We start from the raw sequence: 24,284 nt of genomic DNA on the forward strand, positions 1-24,284 counted from the left end.
GATAATACAGGTTCGAAACATCTAGATGGCGTGTAATTCTAAAGATTCAAAGCGGTAAATTTGAAATTATTTAATTTTATTCGATCGGAAATTTAAAAAAGTATACACATGAATTAGTTCATAACCTTAAAAAGAATATCTCATTCATAAATTGTTAAATTCTGTTTAATTAAATTTTAATTAATAAATAATGGCAGTACCTGGTGTTCCTGCAGATGTTGAAGTTGAACAAATAAAATCTGTAATTAGTTTATATTTTTCTATGCAATATCTGTCATAAATTATATTTTTAATAATATTATTGTGAATTATTTGTTTTTAGTTTAAAGATTTTTTATCTTCATATAACAAACTTTCAGAGGTTTGTTTTATTGATTGTATATCTGATTTTACAACTCGAGAAATAAGAGATAAAGAAGAAAAATGTGCTCTAAATTGTATGGAAAAATATTTAAAGATGAATCAAAGGGTTTCTCAACGATTTCAAGAATATCAGATGGTAATAAACGAAAATGCGATGGCTACTGTAAAGAAACTTGAAGGAAAATAAATAATTCATTTTGATGTATAAAATTCTCCACTAGTTTATAATTAAAAGCATTTATATTCAAATTAAACTTTATTGATGAAAGAACATAACCATAATTTCTTTATATTTTCATTCTTAATATGTTTTACAAATTATTATAAACACCATTTTACTATGATTAAATATAAATGATCATTAAATTAATATATATTCTCAGCTTGTAAAATTGAGTGCATTGAAATAATAATTAAATATTTATTGATAAATATTTTTTTGTTGATTACATTTATAATAATGATTATATGTCTTTCAATGTATTGAATAAATAATGTTTACATATTCTCTTTTGAATAAACAAAAGCAATATCTAATAAGGTACATACATATACATTCTTGTGCATGTAATAGTAATTTACATTTTTTACAGCATGAATCAAGAGAAATGTATTTAATTTTACCACACAATTAATTATCAAGATGACTTAATGACTTGTATTATAAAAGAATACACAATAAATATCGTTTCACCTTTAAAGAAGTTTATGACATTACTCAAATGCCAGAAAAAAAAATTAATTCGATTTTGAATGGGTTATATTATAAAATTTCGGCAGTTGAGTTTCAAACTCCATCTTTGTCTTTTCTATATCAATACCCGAAGACTCTGGGATATTTTTTACTGATCCAATAGCTGGTATTTCAGTTTGCGGAATTAGTTCTGCTCCAATAGCTTCATTTGTCGCTTGTACTTCTTGATTGGGAATAAATTCAAAACTGGTTGAATGTGGAGGTGTTCTTCGAAGTCTTTTATAGTCAGCAAATCTTTTAAATGATACTTGATCAACACAGATTGCTTGAGTTGTTTGCCGGGTTTTATATAAAATCGGACAATTTAAATCACCTTTTAAATTAAGGCTATAAAGATTCGCTAATCTGCGCAATTTTTCGCGTTCCGGTTGATGCATCGGATGTAATTTCAATTCACTTTGTGAAGGATCTTGAAGAAATCTTGATACTTTTTCATTAGCTGATGTTATAATTGAATATCCAGGTTTATTATCAACGTGACGACGCCCAGCACGAATTTCTCGCCCATTTAAACCATCCCTGATCCATTGAATTCTTTGTCTATAATTTCTTTTTGCGTCATCAGTCAAATGTTCTAAACTACCATGAAATATTGCTTGAAATGCTGGATTAGAAGCTACTTTATCTTCACTTGTAGTATCATCATCCCACCAACTTGATTCGCCAAACCAATCTGATTGTTCATCATCACCTTCTCTGTCTTCATCATTTGTAATAATTCCAGTCTCTGAATCACTGGATGATATGCTTGAACTAGATATTCTTGAACAATCCATTGCATCTTCACTTTGAATTTTATTTCGATTTTTTGATTTAGAATTTCTTGGTTTTGGAGAATGCATTTCACAATCAATTGATCTTTCACGACAAGATCTTTTACGTTTTCCACACCATATAGACCCATATCTATTCTCACTATTATTTCTATAGAGTCTTTTTTTCTTACCAACTGAATTTGTTATCAATGTTATTGCTTGAGATGTTGATGGATTTGAATCCGAATCAATAGCCATTCTTTTAAATTTCCTCTTACGTTTTGTATTGATTCGGGGAACAAAATTCTCATTGACTGAGTCACTTTCAATATTACTGATATTATGAAGATTAGAAAATCGAGCAAATCTTTTAGTTTTATTAGTGTCATCGCTATCTGATTGATATTTAGAAGCAGAAGTAGTTTTTGGAATACGAATATCGCAAATAGATGAAGAACTATCGTCAGAATGTTTATTAGTATTTAAAGATGCTAAAAAAAAATTAAAAAATATTTAATAAAAATCACTGAATTGTTAATAAGTAATTTTGAATAAATAAATTGAATGATTTTTGGCCTTACACTTACGAATATTGCCCGTGGATCGAGCTCTCCGCCTAAGACCCCATCGACGTCTGACATTAGAAGAATTTCTACTTTCTTCTAGTGCTAATGTCAAATCGTGGACTAGTGCCTCCATTTTGGCTCTCAAATCCGCTGGAACAGCTTTGAAAACGCGCTCCATCGGAATATTAGATTTTTATCTATAAAATTAATATAATTTTTATGAATGAAATTTATTCAATAAATATCATCGTTATGCTTTGATAAATATTATAAACACACACATAAACAATTATAAAAATCAGAATTATAATAAAGAAAATTATTTACAATTAACAAATGTAATTATTTGTCACGCATGACACTCGTTAAATTGTTTATACTGTTCAATTTTAGATTATAAATACAAATGAACTAATAATAGATCATTTGAAAAAATGATATCCTTTCTAAATGTCCTAGTAAACAAAAGTATTTAATATTCACAAGTAAATTGCTTGATGTACAATCTAAACTAGTATTATTTCGTTAACACTTTTGAAATATTATTATTAGATGAACATATTCATTTCAAGTCACATGAATGTTCACGAAAAGTAATGAATGCAATGACATTATCTATGTGGAAATTAATGGAAAGTCGATGAACGAACTGGTTCAACTGGCAGATGGGTGAAATACACTGTAGTAAATTTACCCATCCTAAGCAATTTCTATCACGTATTATACACCTTATCTATGTGTGTGCATAAAAGGTGCAGAGCACATGAATTCAGTTAACTTTTGTCAATGTACATCTGTGTGTAAACTACATCTGGATCCTCAAATAAACCTAACCAAGATAAAAGCGTCTCTACAAGAACGGAGCTCATGGAGAATTGACCTGACGCAATTACAGTATACATACATAACATATATGTATATCACAATTTTTATATAGTTTGTGATAGCATTCAAGTTGTATTTGAATTCAAAAATGACTAACTTTTTACAATAAAGTTAATAATTATTAAAATTTAATCTATAATTAATATTACAGTCTTATATCTGTAGGTGAATTCATGCATCAATATTGAATTATTCTTTGATAAATTTTATATATTTTCGCCATTAACATTAATTACTTAGCTGAAAGAACAAATTAAAGACTCAAATTTGATGATTTTATTGCTAAAAAATTTTATATTAAAAAAAGTTAAGTACACAAATGATAAATTTTTATAAATAGTCGATACATATGAATATGAAATAAAAATCCTAGGCAAGATGTAAGGCACAGACATCGTTTACATAAAATATTTGTTAAGTATTTAAATAAAAACTATATTATTTACAGCTCATATCAATCACTATTAATTTTTAATGATAAAAATTTTTAAGGCCCTCAATGCACTACACATGTGAAATATGTAATTTATTATAACTATTCTATTCACAAAATTTAAAATTTTTAAAATTTTCAACGAATTAGTAATTCTTAATTTTCTTTTTACTTTAAATAAAAAACTAAAATGTTGTAAAATTTTAATAACACTATTACTAAAGACAATTTCAATTTTTTTATTTACATAATCAATCGGTCGATTGAATCGATAATTTCCATTAAAATTTGTGCTTTTTATAAAAATAAAAACCATATTATTAATTATTCTTTGTTAATAATCAATAGTAATGTAAATAAAATGGCAATTATCGATTATAATCTTGGCACAACCTTACTATCACTTTAAATTATCTGTATCGCTTATACGATGTAAAGAGGTATTCTCTATTTAAATATGTAAAATTCTAAAATTTCTAATTTGTTATTTTCACCAGTCTAAATAAATCAAAAATACAATTATTTCAGTAGATATAATATCAAACAAAATATAATATCAATACTGTCGAATAAAGCAGTAATAAATTGCTTCCTTATACTAACTTATTTGAATAGATGATCCATAAAAATTCATTTCTTTAGCTACATATTAAAATTGGATGAAATTTTCATGTACATTATGTCTTCTCTGTTAATTAAATTATTTTATCACTATTCTTCCTATTTACAATATGAAAAAATTTTCTTTTCATTGTTTACCCTATCTTCTTTACCGAGTTTTATCTTTTTCCAATTTACACATAATATAATTGATCAATAACTCGTTGTAAAAATATAATAATACAAAAAGTTACTTCAGTGAAGTTTTCTTGGTAATTTATCATTATTATCTTGAGCAATTTTGATTTTTAATCCATGGAGGGATGAGTTGGTTGGATTGAATCATTCCTGGATTCATTGAATCTTTGTGTACTTGCAGTAGGACCATCATTTCCATTGCTGGAGGTGTTGTTGATCTGGCCATTCATGAACGATGTCATCTCCATTAAGGGCTGTTGGCCATTCTGTTCAGAAACATTTGAGCGTGTGTTGTTCGTTTGCTTCGTTTTTCAGATCTAGCAGAGGAGGCGTGTAGGCATAGTAATGTATGGTGTGTCGTGTTTATTATTTTTTTTCTTGAAAATGAAATAAAATAAACGTCATAGTACAAGAGACAAAGATAGAGAGAAAGAAGAGTAAAAGAATGAAAAATTGCTGAGAAAGCGTTGCGAAGGCATGAAATATTGTCTGGACGTCGAGCAAAGGATCTTGACTCGTACGTTCAATTTTCTCCTTTAGAAATAATTGTTTAATTGTTGATTATAATCAGTGAAACCGTCGTGATCCTTGACTCCCGTCTTCAGGTTTCAGCATCACTGATATTAAATTACGAACCTTGGGTTGTATTGTGGTTTCTGAAGTATCAAGAACAGCTAGAGGATTTGATGTGATATTGATTTTTGAATCTGTTACTCCACCATTTATCACTAAACCATTGCTCATTGTTTTACCTATAGATAAAAATTTTAACACAATTTATTATTATTTATTACTATTTAATGAAAAATGATTATTTCTTTTTTTATTTATCATTTGTAACAAATTTATACCTTCACTTTGTGATGTTTCTCGGCTTTGTTTAATTCTACTTCGTTTGTAAACAACAAGAATTGTACTTAAAACTCCAAGTAAAACTAATCCTCCTAATGTACCTCCAATGATTGCATATAGAGTTCCATTTTGGGCATTTCTTGTACTGTGAGATCCAATTTCCGGTAAAATTTGTTGGACCGGTGGTGATTCAGTTACTAACTTTAAAGTTTTTGCAATTCTAATTATTGAAAATTCTGAAGCAGCATCGACAGAAAAACTTTGAATTTTAAATTCATATGTTGTTTCAGGCTGTAAATGACAGATTGTTACATTAGTAGCGTTAATTCCTTCAACAGTTGTTTTAATATAATCTCCAGCTGATGTTGAGGCACGATGATAAACATAAAAGCCATCGATAGGAATTGATTTATTCGGATTCTGCCAAGTCAAAAAAATTCGATCAGGTCCAAGTGCCTCGGTACCAATAAAAAGTGGAATTGGCATCTTATTCATTTCAAAGTCATTCATTTTTGTTAGAAAAAATTTAGCAGAATTATTACTTGGTTTATTATCATTATTAGTATAAACTGCTGCAATTCGGAATCGATATGTATGATTTGGTTGAAGATCAGTAACTTCAAATGATCTTACATGATTAGGAATTTCATTGCTAGGTGTCATCCATTTTCTATTATTTGATTTAATTTCTCTATATTGAACTTTAAAGAATGATATTGGGAGTCCCGTATTTTCTGGAACAGACCAACGAACCATTACCGAAACGTCAGAAAGCCGTGTAACATTTGGCGGATTAGGAGGCACTAATTCAATTCCATCTTTATGACCATCTTTATTTTTTTTCTTTCCACCTGATTTTGGTTGTTTGCGATTATTATTCAATGGCTCATGTAATTGTGACCAATTTCCACCGCTTACTTGTTGTTTTGGAGTTACTTTTAGTAAATTGCTGCCAGAATGTGATCCATAATCATTGCTTGCAACGCACTGAACTATTCCAGCATGTTTCTTTTCCACTGAAGTTATACAAAGTGATGAACCTTTAATTTTAACATTATAATTTGGCTGAAGAGCTTCTCCGTTTATTAACCATTCAATTTTAGGTTCAGGTGTTCCAGTTACATTACAAGACAATTGTAGTTCTTTACCTTCAAGAAAAGATTCTGATTTTGGTCCTTTTATAACTTGTGGAGCTTCATAAACGTTTAAACGAATCAACGCTTCAATTTTTGCTTTATCTGTAGTCCAAGCACAATGATATTCTCCTTGATCTGATGGTTCGACATTTTGTATACTTAATCCGGCACTGGTGGATTGAGAATACCGAGGTAAAGGGACAGCAAATCGTGACCAAGTGACATTAGGAATTGGATAACCAGCTCCAAAACACTCCAAAGTTATATTTCGACCCTTAAGAACTTTGTATTCTTTTTGAGTTGGTTTATTAATAAAAAAGGGATCAACACTCTTTTCTTCAGAATTAACCTTAAGTACAGTCCAATAATTACTTTTATATATTTGTCCAGTAATGTAATTTTCAGCAGTGCAGTGATAACTTCCAGAATCTGAGGTTTTTACATTCTTAATTATCATTGTTTTATCTCCAGTTGAGATTGCATTTTTTATCAAAACATTGTCTTTATAAAATTGAACAACTGCTTCTGGAACTGAATAAGGTACTGGACAAGTAATTGGAACTGTGTTTCCAGCAGGAACACGAATAGTTACATTACTTTTGTCAGTAAATCTGTCCATTTTTGCTAAGCTTAATCTTCCGGGATCTGATGCTACTCCACTTGTTCCTGAAAATAATTATTTTTAGGATTTTATAATAAATTAAAATGTTATATAGAGATAGTGTAGTTTTTTTTTTCATTTTACCAAAAAATGCAACACATCGATAATCTCCAGCTTTAGACTCATCATCAAAGTTTAAAACAAACTTAGAAGTAGACTTTTCTTTTTCATTGTAGGGAACAGGAACATTTAAAAGAGGCTTCCACTGTTCAGAATTGAAAGGTCGGTGATACCAGATGAATTTTTCAGATGGCAAGTTGACACTACACTCAAAAATTACCTCATCACCGAGAGGAGCTGGTAAAGGTCTAGGATGTTGTGTAAATGACATCCACCATTCCTTTTGAGAACCTAAAAAAATTATTGTAATGATTATAATGAATCCAATGTCTTTCAAATATTTCTAAATTTATTTCTAATTTATTTACCTTTAACTTGGATACCCAAAGAGAGGAGAAAAAAAATTAAAATTCCAAATAAATTGAATATTAACTGCCTCATCTTGACACATTCTAAAAAAAGAAATGATTAATTAGCTAAAAATAAGTTAAAATTTTACTATTAAACTAAAAAATATTTAATATCAATATATGATTAAAATTATTTGTTTTTCTGGATAATTAGAGTTTTAAATCGCATCAAATTACGTAGATTGATGTCAATGTGTTAAGGAGTTTTAACTTTAGAATTTGTCCGTTTAGTCGATTCTTTCCTTCTCTTTCTTCCGTCCCACCTATCTCTTATGCTTGCAGTTCACGTAGATATAGAAATAGACGTTCGCGTTCCGAACATAGTCACGAGTAATCGACGAGTCGTAATTTGGCAAATACTTGCGGTTGACTAAAAGAAAACTTGTATATATTCAGCTCAATGATCCTTTTAACAATCCTTTACAACATCTTTATACTTTTTTTCTGATATCTTTTTGCTTCTGACTTTTTATGATGTTTTATAGGGAAAATGATTATAGAAAGGAAACAACATCTTCAAGATAAGCTATTAGAAGCTTGAGTCCTTATTTGGTAAAGAATAGAGCGTGCCGCTTTCCACGCGAACAATTTTACACCCACATGCTCTCTTACGTTGACCACCAAGATCATGTATATTATCTTTTAAAAGAAAGATAAGTAGATGGAGAGACTTACTGCTGAGGAAATATCTATTTATTGGGCAATGTCATTGAGCGTAGGCAGTCTCATTCATACACTTACTTTTACTATGATTTAAACGTCTCTTGGCACCCACACAATTTTTTTCTAGCCTAAAGAGCTAAAAAATATTTAAAATCAACGTTTTGACAACTAATCTCCCTATTAAATGCTAAAATGAAGGTTGACTATCAAGTATCATTACTATAAATACAGAATAAAGTTTTGCTTTAGGCATTTGAATTGGTTGTTTGTTCAATTTTTTATCTATATTTTCTATCTAATTATTCCTCTGAGTCCATTTGACTCTTGATTTAAATTATACATGAATCTCAATCAATCATTCAAAGTTAATTGTTGACAGTTATAAAAAAAAATAATTATATTATTGTTCATTGTTCAATATAAATAATCTTCCGGTTTAAAATTTTATAAGCAATTTGTAAACATTATTCTTTACAAATTCTATAATATTTTTAAATAAATTTTATTACAATTGTCTTATATCCAAATTAATCATCATTTGATCTCCTTAAAAATTTATTGCATCCGCAACTTGGATATACAGTTCATAAATTCGATGATTGTTTTTCTTTTTATGATTATTATAATGTTTCCTTCACTTGATAGTTATGACAGTTGAGATATGTATTTTTCTGTAAGTGATTCAACTATTGATTTTAACTGTGAATAATATTTAACAGGTGAGAAAATGGCAACTGCGGTTTCTCTTTTCTCTTATTCGCAACATCCAATCTCTTTTCTTCTTCTTCATCTTCTTCTCCTTCTGACTGGCGCTCGCGTAAATATGAACGAGTCGAATTCCGGAGCAGGGATCGTCAACCTCAATACAACGATTTTATTGCATTTGAAATTATAAGCTATGACATTTTTATAGTTTAACTTTACTGGATAAATTTCATTTTCATGTTGTTATTTAATATGTTTTATTTGCGTATGATTTTTTATCAGAGCTCTTGTTGTTGATGGAGTAACTTGATGCTGAACATAGCATATAATATAATATTTACCTTACTGCTTTTGGACCTTTATCTTTATGCAGGCATTGAGATTATCGTCTTACGAAAACTCAAATATACATTCCCTCAAGTGTATATTATAAATAAATTCACAAAATTAATTTTTTCTTTATCAAGAATCAATAAATTATGTAATCGATTTGGTCCAATGTTTTTTCATCAATAATCTAATAGAAATTGCGAGCTAATTACAATAAAATATTCTATGGCTCATTATTTATAATTAAATAAATTATCGAATTTTTATTTTATCTTATGATTGTTCATCTTTAATTTAGAGCATATGTCAATTACCAAATGTTTATTTAAAAACCAATGGAAATTAGTATGAAAACAAATATAAATAATTTAAGATTGAATTATTAAAAAGTTATTCATTGATATTTATCAGAGACATTAGAATGAACACTGTGATGTAAAGCAAAATAAAAAAAAATTAAATCTGTCTAACATTTAAATTAACATTACTTAAAGATAGACGGAGCCTAAGGAAATTAAATGAATTAACGAGAATGATAAAGGAAACAAAATTAAGTTTGATTGGATTATTATGATTCAACTTAATGAAGAGGGATAATGTTGATTGTCTGATAAAAATTAAAAGGAAGCAGATTTAAATCTCGTATGTGTTACTAGACACCATTTTATCCTACACGTTATCGAAACTTTTTTATATCTTCCTTTCTCTTTCATTATCGACAAGACAATCGATCGGTTCCTGTTATCCTGTATGTGCAAATATATATTCCCACGAGTCTCTCGGAAGTTTCTTGATTATCTTTCTACCACTCGGATGCTACTTATATTATATACGGAAACTCGAAACTAATATTTAATAAAAGCGCGGAAATTGTATATTTTTTTGTATAGAATGATGTTAGAATTAAGAGATGAGCATTGAAAAGAAATAAATAACATTTCGACGACTGCTCCAACCAGTTTTGAGTACAATACGTACACTGGTTTGTGAATAATAAAAGCAAGTCTCCCTTCGCATCTCAGGTGTCGGGGGATAAAGTAGTATTGTAACTCAGGTGTTGAAGAAACCTTTTTCCACTTGCTTGAAGCATTAAATTTATTTCGGACGCTTCCACTACCGCCAAAAACTCTCTCCAACTTTTACTACAAAAAAATAAGGAAGAAAAAACAAACAAAAATAATCTAAAAAGTTTCAGCTATAAACAATGTATGCATTTACCCCTGTATCTTGTGTTCGTCCTTGTCCTTCCACTGTTTAGTTATCACAAAGATTTGTGTCTCCAAAAAAATCACAAGTAATCACTAATAAATCATTATACCACCAAGTTATCAACTATACGAATCACTCCATTTTCTTAGTTCCGCTTCTTTCTTATAACTCTTTGGAGTCTATTTTTTTTATGTGCTCGAATTCCGTGGCTTACGGTCAACGCGGCGTTGCCGGGCGACACGCTTATATTTCGTGACGATACTTCTTGGCGTCTTAGCGTCCACTGGCGTCTGTATAACAGATCACTGGAATGCAGACCGACGGGTTTCGAAGGCGCGCCACGGGAGGCAAAAGCCAGAGCCTGAGTGGTGCTGCCATTATTTTCTCGCGGGCGGATTGCTTTTATGGTGTTTTCATATTGAAAATGACGTCAGTATCATGTGATATTTTTCTTTTGGCGGGATTTCATGAACAATCCATTGTATTTTTCAAATTAATTACATTTTCAACGAACAAGTAAGTTTCATACACTTAGTATCTCAAAAATTCAGAATAAATAAAGTATCATGACTTTTAAAATAGGTTAGAAATTTTTAAAAGTTTAAATTGACATGTTAAATATATTTTTTTGTAGGTAATAATTGTTATTTTACAAAAATAATAAAAAAAACAATTGTGATTCGTAGAAACAAGTAGCGACATCATGTTATAAGGTAAAGTAGCTTTGTTTGGTAACTACGCAATAATTAGTACGTTTTAAAACCGTTAGGTGGCGTAAGTTACTTTTTCCAAAGTGTATTTACATGATTTTGGAGCAGTAAACAAAACAAATATATCAATTAAAAATTTAACGACTTTCTATAATTTTCTGCATAAAATTATATAAATATTCATGTGAAACGTATTCTAAATAATGTGAATATTATCAAAAATTATTGTAAATAATTAATAAGAAATGTTATGTTGACTTTACAATTTGGCCAGTGTGGCAATCAATTAGGCTATGATTTTTATTCTCTAATCAATCAAGACCTTCAAAGTAAATCTTTCGCTCCAAATGATTACACAGAAAATTCCATATCAAAATGGTATGAAATATCAGAAAAAAGTGGAAAACAAATAGCAAAAGCTATTTTAATTGATACTGAAACAAAGGTATTGAATCAAATAATTGAAAAAAATAAAAAAGATAATTGGTTTTATCGGAGTAAAAATGTTATTACCACTGGAGATGGAGGTGGTGCTGCAAATAATTGGGCTTATGGGTATTTGAAGAATGGTCCAGAATTTGAAGAATTAGTATTAGAAGCTGTCAGAGTTGAACTAGAACGTGCTGATAGACTAGACGGATATCTATGTTTATTAGGATGTGCTGGAGGTACAGGATCTGGTTTAGGAAGTTATGTAATAAAATCTTTAAGACAAGAATTTTCTACTAAAAATATTATAAGTATTTTAGTATTTCCATTTACATTTGGAGAAGTGGCCACACAAAATTATAACATTATTTTAAGCCTAGCTGAAATTTTTGATAATTCAGATTTAATTATTACGATACAGAATGAAAGATTAAAGAAAGAATTATGTTACAAATTAGCTGGATCATCAAAGAATGATAAAATTAATTATCCTAATGATTTAAATAAAATTGCTTGCCAAAAATTGATATCAGTTTTTCAGCCAACAATAGATGACAATGCCAAGTATAACAAAGTTAATTACATGATATCCAAATTGGTTCCTCATCCTGGATATAAATTTACGTCAATTGAATCTAATGCTGTTAATTTGAGTTTAACTGACACTACAGCATTAACATGGCAATCACAATACAGATACCTCAAGAAAAATTTAATCGTCAGCTATTATGAATCAACTAACTGTGTCAATCAAACATCAAAATCATTAGCAAATATTCTTATTACAAGGGGATCAACTAAATGTAATACAAAAAATTTCCTTCAACCTGATACTGATGATTTTAAAAATTATATAGATTTAAATAAAAATGATATTTACAGTCAAAATATGAAATGGATGATTAATGAAGAAAGATTTACACACTTTCATCAAGAAAGAAAATTATTTAATTATGATAAATTAGCAACAGTCATAACAAATAATTCTTGTATACAAAAAACTCTTGATGATATTGTAAGAAAAGCATGGACCACATATACTTATGGAGCTTATTTACATCAGTACAAAAAATTTGGCTTAGAAGATGATGACTTTTTAAAAGCATTTGCAAAAGTTGAAGCTCAGATTGCTTCTTATAAGTCTTTGGAAAGTATTTAATTATTGAAGAGTATTTTTTTATTTACAATTATGTATTATTTTTTTACAGATTAATAAAAATAATTTGATTAAATCATATCAGCTTGTGGTGATAATTTTTAGTGAATGCCATTTTCTTATGTATGAATAAGATTTGAGATGTCGACCTTCAACTCTCCTCCAACTATCCATCTTCATTCCTAATCTATTTATTTTGTTTCTAAAGATTTAATGTGACGTCATATTCAACATCGATCTTCACTGGTGGGGACTCACCCCTAAATGAGTTGTAGTACGTTGAGTTATTGAATGACGGAGCGGGTAGGAGTAACGACTTCTCGGAAGCATCCACAGACTTCCTGGCGCTAAATCAATGTTTGGTTGACCTTGATTAGAAAAGCAATGTCAAATTGGTAAATTCCGTATATTTTTATTTATTCTTCAACAACAATAACTTTAAAAATATTTTATGTAAAAACATAACATTACCATAAATGCAATGAACAAACGTAATACATTTTTAGTCGGCCCTGGTGAAAATCGACGTCTTTTAGTTCCTTCACTTTTTGTCTCTCTCTGTCTTTACTACCTTTTTTACTGGCATCCACCCCCACTGCTATGAGTATCAACCAACGTCGATGCCACCTCTACTTCGGCCACCCTTATTGCAGACAACATGACCCCACCATCACAGTAGGGGTGGGATATACCGCTGTACACCGACACAATCCACAGGCGGCGCAGGATACTGACGCGAAAGTTACATTTTGTTCAGTTTTATTGTTATTGTGCTCTCTAAAAATTGCATAAAAATATTCAGTTATAAATTGACTGAATAATGAATTATTGATAATTTGAGAGAAATTTTCAATTTTTACGATATTAATTGATCCTTGTGGGAGTAAGAAAATATTTGAGATATTAATTGGTTACCTCCAACACGGTGGAGGCCCTTGATGCCTAGGAATTCATCGAACACGCCATTTTGTTGCGACTCCAGACGCGCATCTAGAAAAAATATTGTAAAAAAGACCCTGTATACCTTTGAGTGTTTTTCATAACTGAATTATTATAATTGATTAGAATAATTGATAGTAAAATGTTATAGAAAATGGCGCAACAACAGCTGATAATATGAAAAAATATTTTCACAGCATCCTTATTTATGTGTACTTGTTTGATGAACTAAAATTATTTCGGAAAGAATTGATTGAATAATAAAACTGTCAATTTTTGGCATACATGTGATTTAAGTGTGATGTGTGATGAAATCTTGTAATCAGTTTTTTAAAAATATATTTTATCTTAAATTCCAAATTTTGTGAGGAATGGGATAAAATACGTGAAGAAATTAATCGGATAATTTCGAAAAAGTAAGATTTAAAATGTTTTTTATAAATTATTATCATTTTATAAAACTTTTAAATAAATTTTGATCATTTCTAAATTAATTAATTTATTTATTTTTATTATTAAACTACTTGGATACTTAAATTATACGTAACATTTATAATTTATTTCACATTTATCACATTAATACATTTATTATTTAATTTATTATATTAATTATTTAATTCATTATTGATAAAAAAAAATTTTAATTTATTTGTTTATGTGATCAATTTTAATTTTAACATAAATAAATACAAATCTTAATGGGGTTTTACACAGGTACGGCCCTGAAAGGCATTCTGAAAATCAGAATCACTTGTTCCCCTTCTCTTACACCTTTGCCACTCTTTCTTTCACTTTTTTTCTCGTTTCAACTTGTTTTATTTTCTTTCCTTCACAATGAAATATGAATTCAAGGGCAACAAAATGGACAGAAAAATATTTTTATCCCTAAAAATTCCATATCTATAAAAATATTTACATAGTCAAATTATTACAACTCTTGATGATCACAGAGTGATTTCAATGCCGGAATTTGATTTTCTGCTGTTTGGATTTAAATGTTATGTAATGCACTTAAATTCGACAAGCTTAATTATAAGATGTTTCTGAAAGTTAATTATGTTTTATTTGTTTTGATATATAATAATAAAGGATTGAATAATTATTTGAACAGTTTTTCAAAGAAGTTAATAATTAATAATCAATTAATTTTATAATACAGTTTTTTTTAATCTTATGAGTGACTCATCGCCCTGAGGCCTACAAGTTCCCTCCGCATTCTTCTTCCCTCAAATCCTCTTTTACATTACTACCTGTGCAAAATACTTTCTAAATGCCGCCTATCGTTTGGGATGTCCAAAAAAAAAAAGAATCTCAAGGAAATCTTTAACAATGATTACACCAGATCCTATGCAGGTGCAATAAGTGTGTAAAATAGGTTATAATTTGTATTTAACGTAAATCATGAATTACATTTAATTGAAGTGATAAAAGTAAGGTTATTTGGAGTAATTAATTATCAAAAAAGTACTCTGAATAATATAGAATAATTGGTATTTAAATTCAATAAAATATGATGATTGTGACAATGATCAATGAAATTTATTTATTTATTTTCAGTTTAACATAGAGGAAAACTTTCCTCGTTGAAAAAATGAGAACTCCAGGATCAGAAACCGAACTCTGTCGTTCTCATGAAAATTATGGATTCGAAATTCAAATCAGGAAGAAGACGTCTACGTTGTCATCTTCACCAATACCATCATCTTCTGGGATAATTGTCAATCCACTACCTCTTACAGATTCACAATCTGACAACCATATTTTTAGTAATAGGTATAATTTTAGAATAATCCATTTGATAGGAATAATTATTAAAATATAAAACGATTGTGTTTTAAAAAAAATTGAGAATGTTATTATTTAATTGATTTGGTTAATTATTTATGATGAGTTATCCACTCTCATAAATATCCATTTAATGGTTTAATAATTATCAAAAAAAAGTATTGTTCACATTTCTCGATAAATTCCTTATCAATTGGCGCTGTAATCGTTTGTTATTCTTTTTTTAGATATTTTACACATTTAAAAATTTCATCTTTGTGTAAATATACATATACGCTCATGTTGTTCACTTTGGTATTTATCAAAAATTAATACGTAGTGATAGTAATGAAGTTTATATACATATCAATTAATCTGATGAAACTATTATAACGGATGTAGATAAAATCAGGAGACAAAAGATAGCAAGTAGACATTAGTGATAGTGAAGAGGTGTAGTTAAAGTACAGTTACAAAAAGGCATAAATGTCTGTAAAGGTTATATACTTTAGTATTAAATACTTTAAACAATTGTACTTTTGAGATATAAAAGTAATCAACACGTATTTTTCAACATCACTATATTTGTGCAATCTTACTACTGTGTCGTTCGCCATTTTATATAGTTCTAATGATATTATTTTTCTGTATATCAAATATTGAACTTTTGTTTTACATGTGTTATCAATTAAAACAATGGTTTTCGCGCGATTTTTCGTTCGTACAAAAGAACGAGATAATAATTTAGCCGTTTGTCAAGCTTCAGTGAATAATGTAACGTCTAGGTGAGCTTGATAAATATAAATTTTTTTTCGTGTTTAGGAAAAAACAAAATTTTTAGTTTGTTTTATTCATTTTTAGTATTTTATTTAATGATATTGTTCAATAATAAATAAAATGTTTTTTGTTGTTTGTCTACAGTATGTTATGTATTCAAGAGGAGCTTGGACAATTGAGTAGAATTCCAGTTGGATCAAGTATGACAACAGGAGTAATAAAAGACGGCCAAATAATAAAATCCGAGACTGTATTAAATCTTCCAGAAACAAAAAGTGATGGAAGTTCTGACAATACAATTAAGAAAGAATCTGACAATAGTGTTGATAGTCAGAGAACTAGTTGGGTAGAAGGAATCTTAGGATGTATGCGACCTGTTTGGACGATGCTTTCAAAAGCTACAGCACCAGAAAAAATAAAAGGCAATTCAGGTAAAATATATATGTATATGAATGAATAAGAACAAAAGATTAAATATAAAATGAAATAATAATATTTTCAGATGACTGGGAAATTGCGTTTGAATCGATAAAAGAACTTCAATGGTTAGGATCTGGTGCTCAAGGTGCAGTATTTAGTGGTATGCTAAACAATGAAATAGTAGCAGTAAAGAAGGTACGAGAACCTCGAGAGACTGATATAAAGCATCTTCGAGAATTGAATCATCCAAATATTGTAAAATTTCGTGGAGTATGTACACAAGCACCTTGTTACTGTATTATTATGGAATTTTGTCCTTACGGACCACTTTATGATTTATTAAGAGCTGGAGAATTTATTCCTCCACCACGTCTAGTTTCATGGTCACGACAAATAGCTGCAGGCATGGCTTATCTTCATTCACAAAAAATAATTCATAGAGATTTAAAAAGTCCGAATGTTTTAATTGGTCGTGAAGAAGTTGTTAAAATAAGTGATTTTGGTACAAGTCGTAGTTGGAATCAAATAAGTACAAAAATGAGTTTTGCAGGAACTGTTGCATGGATGGCTCCTGAAATTATTCGTAATGAACCATGTTCTGAAAAAGTTGACATCTGGTCATATGGAGTTGTTTTGTGGGAACTTTTAACAGGTGAAATTCCGTATAGGGATGTAGATTCATCAGCAATTATTTGGGGAGTTGGTAGTAATTCCTTGCATTTACCAATTCCATCGACGTGGCCTGAAGGTTATCAACTTTTAGTAACACAATGTTGGTCAGAAAAACCACGAAATCGTCCAACTTTTGGACATATTGAATCTCATCTGAATATTGCAGCTGGTGAAGTGCGTTACAGAAAATACGATGAATATTATAGAACTCAGCAAACATGGAAAGAAGAGATTAGATTAGAGTTGGAAAAAATGAAAAAGAATTCGAAGAATACGACATTTGAGGAAGATTTAATTCGTAAACGAAAAGATGAATTGAGGCATGCTCAAGATATTAGAGAGCATTATGAAAGGAAATTAGAAAGAACGAATAATCTTTATATGGAACTGAGTGCAGTTTTATTACAATTAGAGCAACGAGAGCGAGATGTGGTGAAACGTGAACGAGAATCTAGTTATAAACAATGTAAAAAACGTTTAGTACATCCATTACTTAAAGCTCAAGAAAGATTACATCGAAGACGTAATGCTCATCAACAGTCAAGTTCTACAACTACCCCTACGACTCCTCCTTCTCCAACTGACTCACCTCAATCCCCAGTAAAAGCGACGCTCTGTACTCAAATTAATGAATGTACAAATCAACCAGAGACTGTTGTTGTTCCTAATAATAATGGTAGTTTTAAACAAAAAAAATATCGGCATCGTAGAGTTGGTTCTGGTGGAATAATTGCAGTAAGTCCACGGTCATCTCCTCATCGAGAACGTAAAAGTGGAGAATTGTCAATTAAATATGTTGATCATCAAACTCAAACAGATATTACTAGTATTTCTGATTCAATAGAGTCAATAAGAAATTCATTTACTAAAAAGATTTATAATTCACCTACTAGTGAACGAATGCTCGATTTTTCTGATAATGTATCTGAACCTATTAATGGAAATTTAACATTAAATATTGCTAATCTTTATGATGCTGAATCACGTAATGGTAATGAACAACTGCGAGATTGTAGTGATGATGATCATCTTGAAACTCTTGGAAGGAAAGTTTCCGAAATTATCAATGCCAATCGATTAATTTCTCCTGTTGATAATGATAACTGTAATGATTTACCTTACAGTGGAGTAGTTAATAATGCAACAGTTGATGGTGACTATAATGTTATTTTTTCTGATATAAAAAGTATCTTGAATGAACAAAAAAATAAACCAATCGTTGTAGAAGATGAAAATGAAAACAATGAAAGGATTATAAAAACAAGTGAGAATGAAAACAATAATGAGGATGATGGTGATGGTGATGATGACGATGATGGTGATGATGATGAGGCATGTGAAGATGGATGGTCTGATGAGGAACGAGAAAATTCAAAATACGGATTCAATTATTCATTACGAAGACGAAGGTAAGTAAATAGAGTCTTACTAATTAATTAACATTAATTAATAAAAATCAATAATTATTACAGTGTTGTAAGAAGACCAATAGGACCAGGTTGTCGCATTCGAAGGTTTAAACAAAATGTAGTAAGTATCGATAGAGGCCTAGTATCTGATGAAGAAAATACCTCAGAGTATTCTCATCCACCTTCAAGTCATTCATCAACTCTTGAGAGTAATCCCGATGTTCAAAGAGCCTATAAACGAGTTACTTCTCGTGGATACAAAGGAAATAATAACGAAAGCTTTTTGACTGTTCGATGCTCTAATGAGCGTGAAATCACCGTGAGTCTTTAAATAATACAAGTGATAGAAAAATAGTCTATATATCTCGCCAAACATTTTTGTTACTAAAATTTTATAGAATCTTGTAGGTATGCTTTACTCTCATACTACGTGTTCACATGATTACAATGCCAATGAAAATAAAAAAGAATTGAGATTAAATTAGGTAGGATTGAGAGGGACGCATTGCACGTACTTTATATAGTAGTAGTACGTATTATTTAATTGTATATAATATTGATGAGACTTTGTAAATAATTGAAATGGTAAATATTAATTTACAAAAGTATATTGCATTTACATAAGTTGGACTACCAATTAAAAATAGCTCTAAAGATAATTGAGAGTAAAACGTGTTAAAAAATGTAAAAAGAATCGTGCTATGTTGTTATTATTATTATTATTATTTTTTTTTTGTTATTGAAAATAATTATCGCTCATATTGATTGTACAAATATTTTTGTGTCTGCATGACAGTATGAAATGTACATATGAATGTTCTCGATCTCATATAATATGTTCAATTGTATGGAAACAGGAATGTGTGAACGGAACGAAGCGAACCTTTTTTTCCATTATTGGAAAAATAATTATTGTGATTGTGCAATTATGTTTACTCATTTTAGAGAATATATAATATTTATATATATACAAATGTGCCGCCCAAGATAAGTTAGATTAACTTTAGTATGAAAGAAATGAATTATAATGAAATAATGATAATAAAGTAAACGAGAAAAAAAAAATAAGACGAATTTTGACGAATCATTATGTTTTTTGCAATATTGTAAATTAGAATTACATAAATAATTAGGTAATTATTAATACGGAGCTGTACTGAAAACATAAGTAATAATGACATGATAAAGATGTTTTTTCTTGTACTTCATTTTTTATAACAACATTCAATTTTTGAGATTAATAAATTTACAAATGAAACTTTATTAACAGATGCTTAAAGATTCGAGATATGGAGTGCCTTGAAGTGGTTTTAAAAGAAATTTTTGCACAGTAAAACATGATTTAAAACAGCTGTACCTGCTTTGAAATAAAAATGCCTTAAAATGGATATATAAATGAACGTTATATCTTTAATAGGCATTTACATTTTGACAATATTAAAAAAAAAAATCAATATTTCGAAACATACAAAAAATGAGATAATTTACGAAAAAAAATTAATAATTAGATTAAGCAGCTCCGCATATTACATAATAAATAGTGTATTAGAAGTTAAAGGTTGGCAGCTAAATTAAAGTGGTTCGTCTTTTTTTTTTATTATAATTTAAACGTTTAAATATGTAGATAATTATAAACAAATATATTTCATATAATGTATGGAGTAAAATTTCTTTACCACTACAAAGTATATTAAATTTTTTCTCAGTCCCTGAGCTACTAAAAAATAATTAGTAATATAGTTTTTTTTTTTTTTTTTGGTTTAAAATTATTTTTTACTCAAAATGATTGGGAAAACTTTTATAACAATCAAGAGATTATAAAATCTTATCGTACAATAGAGTATGTTAATTTACAATAAATACATTGATAAAATGTCTTTTTTTTACAGCAAAATAAATGACAATGTGCTTCATAATCTTACACAGCCTTATAGGTATATTATTAATGCAGTTTATCCAGTCATGGTTGTAAATAATTTGTTGGAATAGTTTATTAAAATAACAAAAAAGAAATGTAACAAATAAAGGCGAATAAGTCAAAATAAATTTTCAATTAGTAATAACAAATTCCATTACTGAATGAACTATCTTAATATACATAAAAGATGAACGTGATTTATTTATATGACAATAAAATAATGAGATTAATTCTCCAGTAATGATAATACTATAATAAAAATTTCAAAACAATGACGGATGAAGAAATTACGAGAAATAAATAGATTAAAAATTTGTCTACATTTTTCTCTTGCCATTCTCTATATTAGTTATTCTCGAGGGACGAGAAAATATGTTGTTCTAATATGTAACGCATATTATTGTTTTTTTTTTTTGTTACAGAAAAATGTATGTTTGAAGTTTTAATAATTTAATACAATAGGGAGTTTGAAAAGTTGGCAAAGATTGGCTGTCGAGATTCTGATAAATAACTAGATTTTAAAAATAATAAAAGCTCACCAATAAAAGGAATTATGTAAAAATTCAGCAGTAGATTTATATAAAGATGAAGCGCTTTGTTTTAAACCAGAAAATAGAGAAACAACGCCTTCTTTTTGATTATCGTCCTCTTCTTCTTCGGGTAAGTATTCAGGTAATTGTTCACAGTCACCGTTATCAACGTTCAACTGTAAGGGTAAGAGAATTTTATTAAAGAAAAGAAGGTGTTGTTTAATAAATAAATAATGTAGATACCAATTTAACAAGGAATTCTTGATTAAATTTATTTTTCATGACTAGTCTAGCTTCCATATTAGGGATATTGTCTCTGATTGCCTCGGCAATACATTTAGGCGTAACATTAGCTAATGTTCTCATAGTAACTCGTTGGTGTTCAACATCTACAACCAAAGAAATTAAACCTTCAACTCTAACTAATGTTGCTTCTAATTCAGTTCGGGTTTCCTGAAAATGGGAATAAAGTAATTATCGATAATGAATAAATGGCATTTAATTTAAGGTAGAATAAATAGAGATATACCGGTAACAAACCACTGACGTGAAGAACAATAACATGAGTTTTGAGTTTCTTTGGTTCAATAACTCTTCTACATCTGCTTCTTAAATTATAAATAGGTGGTTTCATACGTTCAATATTATCTTTAACATTTTGTGCATGATTAGCAATATAAGGTGCTTCTAAACAATATTTATTTATTACAGATTCAAGTGCTTCTCTAACTCCAAAAGTGGAGGTTATATGAATGTAATTTTCAACATTTTTTGTAAATATTTCGAGAATGTCCAAAGCTATTTCAACGACCTCAGTATCAGGTGTCTCCAGAACATAAGCTAAGTATGATAGTACTGTCTTATCCTAAAAAGAGGAATGTATGTTATGATTGAATAAGAGTATTGATGGAAATTTATGAATTACCTTTAAAATAGTATCGTGGTTCATAAAGTCATTAGCTAATTTTCTATAAGTTTCTAGAGTGTTTTTTAATTGTTCAGAATCTAGTGTTTCTTCATGTTCCATTGTGAGTGATGAAGATAATTTGATCACAACATTAAATTATAAAAATGCCACTATCGAGTCCGAGAAACTGTAATGTTCGACCATTATTTTTATTGTTATGTATTTTTAGTTGTGATTTCTTGAGTGGTGTTCTTAGTGGCGCTAGTGTGAAATGTACAGCGCTAATTAGCAATCGCGCGAAATTTAAATTGATCGAATATCGCTCAGGGATTTTGTTATTGTATTATAATTTTGATTAGGTCTTCTGAAAAAGTGATCAAAATAATTTTAAATTGATTTATACTTGTATATTCAATTCTTTAGTTATAATTTATGAAATAATTGAAACATGTTTGGTTATCCCATAAATTTTGCTTTTTAATCGTGGTTGTAATGATAGTAATAATTGATATATCATGAACTTAATACTATGAAAGGACTTTTATTTTTGGATATTTTGATGATAAGCCTTTCGGTTTTTCATATCACTCATGGCACCCATTATAAACAAACATAAAAATTAATAGCATCATATATTAATGTATTTTTGGAGTAAAAATATTTTTAGACGGTGTATGTAAGACCATCTGTACATGTATAGATTCTTTGGTACATGCTTTTGACATCTATGATTGTAATTGATTCTAACCTCAACCCTGTGTTGTGTTGAAACACTTTTTGGTTGAATTATCATTATCAACTACAATTATTCATGATACGTTATTATAATTATAATAATCATGTTCGGTTCTTTGAAAAGTAAGTTTCAAACAGTACAAGATGGAATTTCAACCAGGTAATTATAAACAATATGATAAAGTTTATTCATAAGAAGCAACAATAATAATTGTTTAACAATATTTAACATAAGGTGACAAAAAGTTAATCAATAAATAATAATTTTATTTTTATAGTTTAAAAGGTTTGTCAATAGGTGAAAGTTCAAAAGGGAAAAAAACATCTAACACATCAAGTATTGATAAAATAAATTATAGTGCTGGAGCTGATCTTTTACATCATTTTCAACTTCAGTGGAATGAATTACATGAATTAGCTGAAGAAAATGCTACTAAAGCTCATGAAGTTGATATTCTTGTTGGTAATGTCTATGAAAAACTTAATCAACAATGGAATAACATGACTATATTAAATGGAACCTTAGCTACAATTCCAAAAATTAATCACGACATTCAAAATCTTATGGATCAAATAGGTATAATGATATACAAATATTAAACATTATTTTTACATCTTTAATTTCATTTTCTATCTATTAATTCACTTTTCATTTATAAAAAAAGGCTCTATGGAAGAAGCTTTTGAAGAAGTGGAAGCAGCATTATTCAAACTAGAAGACTTGAATGAAATTCTCGAATTACAAAATAAGCAATTAGATCACAGATTTCAATTGGCTTTATACAAAGAAAAAAAACTATCAGAACTGGATAATGTCAGAGGTAATAAGTTTGTTTAATTCAAATAATAAAAAAGATTGTTAATTTAAACTCAATGTATTTCATTGAAAATAGCGGCCTTAGCAAGTGAACATTCGGAGAGAGTACTTCAACAAGAATTGAAACAACAAAAAATGTTAAAAGAAAGGCAAGAAACCTTTGATGAAGTGTTCAGAAAAGAAATTGAAAATTATAAAGCAACGGGAGTTGTTCCAAGTAAGTGTTATGCGGTTATTATAATAATGTTTTTCTGAAAGAATAAATCAATAAGTAAATTTTTTTCAGAAGTATCATCATCTCGAGAAGGTCCAGCATTAGAAGAAATAGTTTTGGAAGAAGATTCCGCAGATTTTGATGAATTTTTGCAAAGTTAAAGTAAATATCAGTCCATTTATTATCTAATTCATCAAACTATAAAATAATAAATATTTGTGTTTGGAGGAAATTGAAGAATTTTAATAATATATTTATTTTTTAATATGAAATTCTGATAATTTAATAAAAATATGGAATTTTAAAT

The 24,284-nt window shown here is 28.8% G+C and overlaps 7 protein-coding genes across 18 annotated transcripts; 4 read left to right on the forward strand and 3 right to left on the reverse strand.

Annotated features, from left to right (window-relative positions):
- The first annotated feature begins 100 nt into the window (after nucleotides 1–100).
- Nucleotides 101–639, forward strand: LOC118071772 (mitochondrial import inner membrane translocase subunit Tim9-like). Its single transcript, XM_035091159.1, has 2 exons — nucleotides 101–241; nucleotides 323–639. The coding sequence occupies exons 1-2, from the start codon at nucleotides 191–193 to the stop codon at nucleotides 548–550; spliced, it is 279 nt and encodes a 92-aa protein (XP_034947050.1). The 5' UTR covers nucleotides 101–190; the 3' UTR covers nucleotides 551–639.
- Nucleotides 640–937: 298 nt separating this feature from the next.
- On the reverse strand, nucleotides 938–3,317 carry LOC118071673 (G patch domain-containing protein 2-like). 5 transcript variants are annotated; one of them, XM_035090977.1, is made up of 3 exons: nucleotides 3,133–3,317; nucleotides 2,454–2,635; nucleotides 938–2,363 (listed from the first exon to the last, which is right to left on the reverse strand). In XM_035090977.1, the coding sequence occupies exons 2-3, from the start codon at nucleotides 2,614–2,616 to the stop codon at nucleotides 1,102–1,104; spliced, it is 1,425 nt and encodes a 474-aa protein (XP_034946868.1). In that variant the 5' UTR covers nucleotides 2,617–2,635; nucleotides 3,133–3,317; the 3' UTR covers nucleotides 938–1,101. The 5 variants fall into 5 exon arrangements, with proteins under 5 accessions (XP_034946868.1, XP_034946871.1, XP_034946867.1 ...); XM_035090980.1 differs by having other exon boundaries at nucleotides 2,460–2,635; nucleotides 2,766–3,317; XM_035090976.1 differs by having other exon boundaries at nucleotides 2,766–3,316.
- Nucleotides 3,318–3,717: 400 nt separating this feature from the next.
- ihog (interference hedgehog) lies at nucleotides 3,718–10,944 on the reverse strand. Of its 4 annotated transcripts, XM_035090972.1 has the most exons (7): nucleotides 10,590–10,944; nucleotides 10,350–10,513; nucleotides 7,632–7,715; nucleotides 7,288–7,554; nucleotides 5,406–7,208; nucleotides 5,191–5,306; nucleotides 3,718–4,820 (listed from the first exon to the last, which is right to left on the reverse strand). In XM_035090972.1, exons 3-7 carry the CDS (start codon nucleotides 7,702–7,704, stop codon nucleotides 4,665–4,667), a joined length of 2,415 nt encoding a protein of 804 aa, XP_034946863.1. In that variant the 5' UTR covers nucleotides 7,705–7,715; nucleotides 10,350–10,513; nucleotides 10,590–10,944; the 3' UTR covers nucleotides 3,718–4,664. The 4 variants fall into 4 exon arrangements, with proteins under 4 accessions (XP_034946863.1, XP_034946862.1, XP_034946866.1 ...); XM_035090971.1 differs by lacking the exon at nucleotides 10,350–10,513; XM_035090975.1 differs by lacking the exon at nucleotides 10,350–10,513 and having other exon boundaries at nucleotides 4,696–4,871.
- A 423-nt stretch (nucleotides 10,945–11,367) lies between these two features.
- Nucleotides 11,368–12,958, forward strand: LOC118071599 (tubulin delta chain-like). The gene has a single exon (XM_035090802.1). It carries the CDS (start codon nucleotides 11,541–11,543, stop codon nucleotides 12,876–12,878), a length of 1,338 nt encoding a protein of 445 aa, XP_034946693.1. The 5' UTR covers nucleotides 11,368–11,540; the 3' UTR covers nucleotides 12,879–12,958.
- Nucleotides 12,959–13,088: 130 nt separating this feature from the next.
- On the forward strand, nucleotides 13,089–20,552 carry wnd (wallenda). 4 transcript variants are annotated; one of them, XM_035090799.1, is made up of 6 exons: nucleotides 13,089–13,270; nucleotides 13,382–14,230; nucleotides 15,372–15,587; nucleotides 16,500–16,786; nucleotides 16,858–18,856; nucleotides 18,920–20,552. In XM_035090799.1, the coding sequence occupies exons 3-6, from the start codon at nucleotides 15,406–15,408 to the stop codon at nucleotides 19,185–19,187; spliced, it is 2,736 nt and encodes a 911-aa protein (XP_034946690.1). In that variant the 5' UTR covers nucleotides 13,089–13,270; nucleotides 13,382–14,230; nucleotides 15,372–15,405; the 3' UTR covers nucleotides 19,188–20,552. The 4 variants fall into 4 exon arrangements, with proteins under 4 accessions (XP_034946690.1, XP_034946689.1, XP_034946691.1 ...); XM_035090798.1 differs by lacking the exons at nucleotides 13,089–13,270; nucleotides 13,382–14,230 and adding an exon at nucleotides 14,799–15,176; XM_035090800.1 differs by lacking the exons at nucleotides 13,089–13,270; nucleotides 13,382–14,230 and adding an exon at nucleotides 14,799–15,167.
- Nucleotides 20,434–22,435, reverse strand: LOC118071600 (armadillo repeat-containing protein 1-like). The gene is made up of 4 exons (XM_035090804.1): nucleotides 22,230–22,435; nucleotides 21,834–22,169; nucleotides 21,548–21,757; nucleotides 20,434–21,480 (listed from the first exon to the last, which is right to left on the reverse strand). The coding sequence occupies exons 1-4, from the start codon at nucleotides 22,329–22,331 to the stop codon at nucleotides 21,310–21,312; spliced, it is 819 nt and encodes a 272-aa protein (XP_034946695.1). The 5' UTR covers nucleotides 22,332–22,435; the 3' UTR covers nucleotides 20,434–21,309.
- Nucleotides 22,405–24,230, forward strand: Dysb (Dysbindin). 2 transcript variants are annotated; one of them, XM_035090805.1, is made up of 5 exons: nucleotides 22,405–23,106; nucleotides 23,225–23,523; nucleotides 23,612–23,767; nucleotides 23,840–23,980; nucleotides 24,050–24,230. In XM_035090805.1, exons 1-5 carry the CDS (start codon nucleotides 23,051–23,053, stop codon nucleotides 24,136–24,138), a joined length of 741 nt encoding a protein of 246 aa, XP_034946696.1. In that variant the 5' UTR covers nucleotides 22,405–23,050; the 3' UTR covers nucleotides 24,139–24,230. The 2 variants fall into 2 exon arrangements, with proteins under 2 accessions (XP_034946696.1, XP_034946697.1); XM_035090806.1 differs by having other exon boundaries at nucleotides 24,053–24,230.
- The last annotated feature ends 54 nt before the right edge of the window (nucleotides 24,231–24,284 follow it).

The sequence above is a fragment of the Chelonus insularis genome, unplaced genomic scaffold, assembly GCF_013357705.1.
Source record: "Chelonus insularis isolate UGA/USDA-ARS -01 unplaced genomic scaffold, ASM1335770v1 contig_88_pilon, whole genome shotgun sequence".
In the NCBI taxonomy this organism is placed as follows: Eukaryota; Metazoa; Arthropoda; class Insecta; order Hymenoptera; family Braconidae; genus Chelonus; species Chelonus insularis.